Raw genomic sequence first — 6,000 nt, forward strand, 5'->3', positions numbered from 1 at the left:
GATCATTTGATTATACTCGGTTCGAGATTGACCTATATAAGAATATCAGAAACATGAATATCTACAGGATGTTTGGGGGAAACATTGCCAATGAAGAAGAACCAAACAAGATTGGACAGTTGGGGTTCCAACCAAATTGGACATTTGGGGACTGTCTAGCCCTGAATGATTTACAATCATTAATGGCAGAAAACAACACAACAGAATCTGACAATTCAAGCTCAGCTCCCAAGTTTAGGGCATGTAAATCTGTCACACCCTTTCCACCTCTAGCTGGGTCCACTCTAGACATCTTTCAAAAACAGGTCCTTAAGGAGACAAAAGCACTTGTATATCCTCATGAGAAACGTAATCTTTCCAACAGTGAATGGAAGGCAGTTAGATGGTTAAAATCCCGGCCAGATCTAACAATCAAAAAAGCTGACAAGGGGGGGGAACATCGTGGTACTCAAGACTGACAATTACATCAAGGAGGCAATGAGACAGCTTAATGACTCCTCCACCTATATTAGGTTAGGGACGGATCCAACATTTGCCTATCAGCAGAAATTAAGGGGTTTATTGAGTCTAGGAGTTCAGGGGGGCTTCTTGAGCCCTAAGTTGGGCGAAGATCTTTATCAGCCTTTCCCCAAGAAACCTGTTATTTACTTTCTGCCCAAGGTACATAAATCCCTGATGGATCCCCCTGGCCGCCCCATTGTCTCAGGAAGGGGCTCAGTTACCGAGCCCCTTTCGAAGTACCTTGACCATGCCCTCCGACCCCTGTTGAACTACATTCCCTCTTTCTTAAAGGACACAATGCATGTCCTCCAGATAGTGGAGCAATTGGAATGGCATGAAAGTGACAGCCTGGCCTCCATTGATGTGGTGAACCTTTACAATAGGATACCGCAGAAAATGGGGGTCAGGACTGTGCTCGATATGCTTCATGCGACTAAATTAGTCGATGAGCCAGGCAGCGATTTCCTGGGACAGTGTCTCGATTTCGTGCTAAGTCACAATGCATTCCGGTTTGGCGGCGTCTGGTACACACAGATCGCAGGGACTGCGATGGGGACATCTGTAGCTCCAACCTTCGCAAATGTGTTCTTGGCGAGGTGGGAGGCCGAATACATCTATAGTGAGCGCAATCCATATAGATGTCATTTGAGGGCATGGTACAGGTACGTGGACGATGTGTTGGTCATTTGGGGATCCACCAGGGATCTCTTTGACTCTTTTCTGCAATATATTAATGTGAATGACATGAATATGTCATTTACAGGCGAATGGGGAGGATCCCAAATTCCATTCCTTGACCTTACCATTGAAGTGATGGAGAGTACTTTGGTGACAAAGGGACATAGGAAGGGCACTGCCACAAACTCGGTCCTGCACAGTGCAAGCTATCATCCACCTCATGTAAAATCGTCCATACCTTATAGCCAATTCCTTAGATTACGAAGAAATAATGGTAGACATGAAGATTTTGAAAAACAAGCATTGGAAATGTATAATCGTTTCCAAGTTAGAGGATATGAAAGGACTAAACTCGACCAAGCACTGGAAAAAGTTCGAAACATTGATCTGACAGATCTGTTATTGAACAAAGAAAAGTCAGAGAAAAACGGTTTTGTTTTGGTTTTCGATTATTCCCCAATGTCCGACAAAATTCAGGAAATCATTAAACGTAACTGGCAAATCTTAGAGCAGGACACGAGTTTAGATCCAAAGGTGACACAGCCACCCACTATGGCATTTAGAAAGGGTCCTACATTGGGGTCCATGCTAACGAATAGTGAATTTATAGCTCCCATACGTGACAGTTGGTTAGGTGGGAAAAAATTTAAAGGTACCTTTCCATGTGGACATTGTCCTACTTGTCCCCACGTTCTTAAAACAAAAGAGGTTCAATTGGGCTCGGTTCACTTCCAGATTAAAGATTTCATCACTTGCAGAACCGAGTTTGTGGTGTATGCCCTCCTGTGTCCCTGTTCCTTTTTTTACATCGGGAAAACAACTCGCCCAATGCGAGAGAGATTGGTTGAACATATACGTTTTGTCCGGAAGGCTGAGGGGGGTGTGCCCAGATTGGTTGAACACTTTGAAGAAGTGCACGGCAGCGATCCGTCCCTTCTTAAAATGGTGGGTCTGATTGCTGTCGTGACTCCGAGAAGAGGGGGTGATCGGGAGAAGCTCCTATCACAGAGGGAGTCCTTTTGGATCTCCAAAACCAATGCTTTGGGTCCTCTTGGGTTCAATGACAAAAATGAACTAAGCGTCTTCCTAGAGAGATAGACGTACTGTATATATGGTCCCAGATGTCACCAATTGCCTCTTGATGGGGAGCGTTGGTTTAATAATCCTCTTTAGTGGGTTTATGGGTAATTGGGCGTGAGCCTGGGTTTATGTATCATGCACTATTCACTTTTCTAGTTGGAGGGGATCTAAGTCTGCTTGTATTGTTAAGGCCCCGAGTTTGGCTCATAATTACATTTAGATTTAACTATGGTCTGCATAAATATTTAATTCCATTAGACTGTGAGGTGAAAGTAACATAAGTGTTCATTTGCGCCTCCCTGCCTACCCACTCCTCTGCACCTCCGTAACATTATCCACCAGGGCCAATGAGAAGCCAGTATTCCTCCCGGATTGCTTGGAGGAGGTGGCTCAGCGCTGGTCTTCGGGTATGTTTACCCGTCTCCATGGTAATGCAGACGCCCATACGTCATGGACGTCATATGCAGCCGGGATTGGTGGAAGAGTATCGCTGAGGGCGGAAGTGCGCAGATGACGCGCACTCCTCCGTCAGCTTGGGAGTTGGCGGCGGATTGGTCTAGGCAGGCTTATGGGCGTGAGTTTCTGTAACCATATAGTTACGCCCATTCCTCCGTGGCGTTGTTTGGAATCATAACGCCACTGAGCTAAATCCCGTGAGCAAGCACCGGCAGGTGCGAAACAATTGTCGGGAGGACGGGCTCTGTGTGTGGGGCGACATCTGGACGGGTGATGTAATCTGATGGTGTTTCCATTTCTTATGCTGCTACATTGTTTTACTCATGAATGTGCAATAAATGCTGATTGAAGCGCACTGGTGCCCACGCTTCTTCTCTAAAGAGTGACCAAGCTGTCACACACCACGTTGCCGATCTCCAGCTGGTTCGGGGTCAGCCACTGATTCACCTGTTTGTTAAGAGCAGGCAGGAGAGCTGCTCCAGTGTGACTCTCCACTTTGAGGCAAGACATGTCTAAGATGGCGTGACACCGTCGTACCTGGCATGCAGCATAGGCCCTGGGGAGCTGGGGCTGTGTAGCTGGAGAGGAGATTGCAGCACCAGTAGAGTTAATCTACCACTCAGCCAAGGAGTAGAAGGATTACGACAGCGAAGAGGATGTAGCAGGAGGAGAGGAGGTGGCAGGAGGCCTGCCTGCAAGCCGTGGAGGTGCCACAAGTTGGTCCGCTGCCAAGTAATGTACCTGCCCTGACCGTGCTTGGTAGACCAGGCATCCGTGGTCAGGTGGACCCTTGACCCAACGCTTTGTGCCAGAGATGACACCACTTGCCTCTCAACTTCACGGTACAGTTTGGGTATTGCCTTTTTAGAGAAAGAATTGTGGCCTGGTATCTTCCACTGTAGTGTCCCAATGGCCACAAATTTACAGAAGGCCTCAGAGTCCACCAGCTGGTATGGTAACAGCTGGCAAGCTAACAATTCTGCCAAGCCAGCTGTCAGACACCGGGCAAGGGGGTGACTGGCAGAAATTGGCTTCTTCTGCTCAAAGGTTTCCCTCACGGACACCTGACTGCTGCTTTGGGCAGAGGAACAGGAACCGCTCAAGGTCAGAGGCGGAGTGGAGGAGGGTGGCTGTGAAGGTGCAAGAGAGAAAGCAGCTGAAGATGCTGCAACTGAAGGAGGAAGAGGAGAAGGAGGGTGGCTTTTCTTTTGTGTGCTGCTTTTGCTCAGGTGCTCTTCCCATTGCAGTTTGTGCCTTTTCTGCATGTGCCTTCGTAAGGCAGTTGTCACTATGTGGGTGTTGACCTTTCCACGGCTCAATTTTTGGAGGCAGAGAGAACAGATGGCATTGCTCTGATCTGAGGCAGACCCATTAAATCATTTCCAAACCGCTGAGCCCCCCTGGGGTGATGGCACTATGGTGGCATCAGCAGCTGACATTGAAGGGCATGTTGGCTGGCTGTCCATAAGTGGCGATACATGGTGCCGGACACTGCCACCAGCTGTTTCTGAGGACGAGCTCCCTCTGCTTCTTTCAGGAACTCGTCTCCTCCTACTCCTCTCTGACTCCCCCTCTGAACTGTCCCCCTGTTCATCTCCTCTATTGGGAACCCAAGTGGCATCCGTATCATCGTCGTCATCATCATAATCATCCTGCCCAGCTTTGCTTGCCTCAGACACCTCCAACAGCAGGTACTTCATCATCATCCTCCTCACACGTTATGTCCATAGTGCCACCTAACTCAGACATATGAGGTGGTGTAACTTGCTTAGCGCCTTCATCTTGTTGTAACAATAATGGCTGTGCATCAGTGATTACCCCACCAAATAACTCCTGCGAAGTGTCAAATGCAGCGGATGTGGTGCTTGTAGTAGCGCTGGTGGCTGCGGAAGATGAGGTGTTCTGTGTTAAATAGTCAACCACGTCCTGACAATCTTGGGAGTTGATGGGACGTGCCTTCTTCTGAGCACTGTACTTTGGTCTAGGGCCACACGAAATAACATCAGCACGACCTCGCACAGACCTGCTGGGTGGCCTTCCTCTGGGTCTGCCTCTACTTCTGCTTCTACCTGTTTTGTGTATATCGGGGGGATGAAGTGAAAGGTATGCACTGACTTGACTAATACAATGTGCAGTCACACAGGTGCAGTTAACAGGTATGCACGGAGTGGTATATCAAACTGCGTGCACTCATGTAGGTAGGTGGGTGCACTGAACACAACAGGTAAAGTGATGGGTAAAGTGAAGTGAAATGCAGTGATGGGTATTACAAATGTGCACCTGTCACACATACGTACCGTGAACAGGTACAGTGACTGGTGGTATTAAATATCACACTGCTTGCGCTCACGTAGGTAGGTGGGTGCACTTAACAACAGGTAGGTATATGCAGTGATGGGTATTAGAAATGTGCACCTGTCACACACATGTACCGTGAACAGGTACAGTGACTGGTGGTATTAAACATCACACTGCGTGTGCTCACGTAGGTAGGTGGGTGCACTGAACACAACGGGTAGGTGTATGCAGTGATGGGTATTACACACACACACAGGTACCGCCGTGAACAGGTGCAATAACTAATCAAGCGGCAGAACGCTAGTGTGTGTACAAGGCTTTAGTCCAGTCCAAATTAATCAAAACTACAATTCTGCATAGATTCATACTGCAGTGGCACCATAAAATACAATCCCTCCACTCTTCAATCAGCGCTAGATTTTACTCCATCCACAAATGCTCCAACAGTCTACTTCAAACCAACAAAATCAACTAGAAAACCTTTGGCTGGACTTGCACATTAAATCTATAAATATAACTTGAGATTTATAAAAGTCCCCTAAGATCTGCTTAAGAAATAATAGTATCAAACTGCGTTTTTGTTTTTTTTTACCTTGGCCGACATGTGTTCATTGAAAGCAGCTCCACGGACCATGTGCCAATGTACACAGTAAACATTATCTGCTGGTACAAAGGTTATGGTAACTGGAAGTGTATCAGATCCACATGATGTACCAAACACTGTGAGGCCGGGATTGTCCACCAATCGGATTTCACTATGTTAGAGGTGTGTGCACAGACAGAGGTGGAATGGGGAGGACCTGTCATGGGACACTTTATAAACTTACACCCAACATAAAACGTTTCCTCATTATTACATGCTGTTTGCCTGCTCCAAGAAGTAATCTGGGAAAGCCATGCAAATGTTTTTATTTCACAAAAATTAAATAAACACTAAAAATAATTCACCAATGCACTCTATTTCTAAATACAAAATTTGTGGCTCTG

At 47.0% G+C, this 6,000-nt stretch overlaps 1 protein-coding gene across 1 annotated transcript in view; it reads right to left on the minus strand.

Moving 5' to 3' along the window:
* The window catches only part of LOC137527733 (folylpolyglutamate synthase, mitochondrial-like), a 75,893-nt gene extending 70,235 nt beyond the window's left edge, over positions 1-5,658 (minus strand). The window contains exon 1 of the mRNA XM_068248557.1: positions 5,606-5,658. Coding sequence (XP_068104658.1) covers positions 5,606-5,647 — 42 coding nt within the window. The 5' untranslated portion in view covers positions 5,648-5,658. The remainder of the gene's footprint in view (positions 1-5,605) is intronic.
* Positions 5,659-6,000: the final 342 nt, after the last annotated feature.

The sequence above is a fragment of the Hyperolius riggenbachi genome, chromosome 8, assembly GCF_040937935.1.
Source record: "Hyperolius riggenbachi isolate aHypRig1 chromosome 8, aHypRig1.pri, whole genome shotgun sequence".
Lineage (NCBI taxonomy): Eukaryota > Metazoa > Chordata > Amphibia > Anura > Hyperoliidae > Hyperolius > Hyperolius riggenbachi.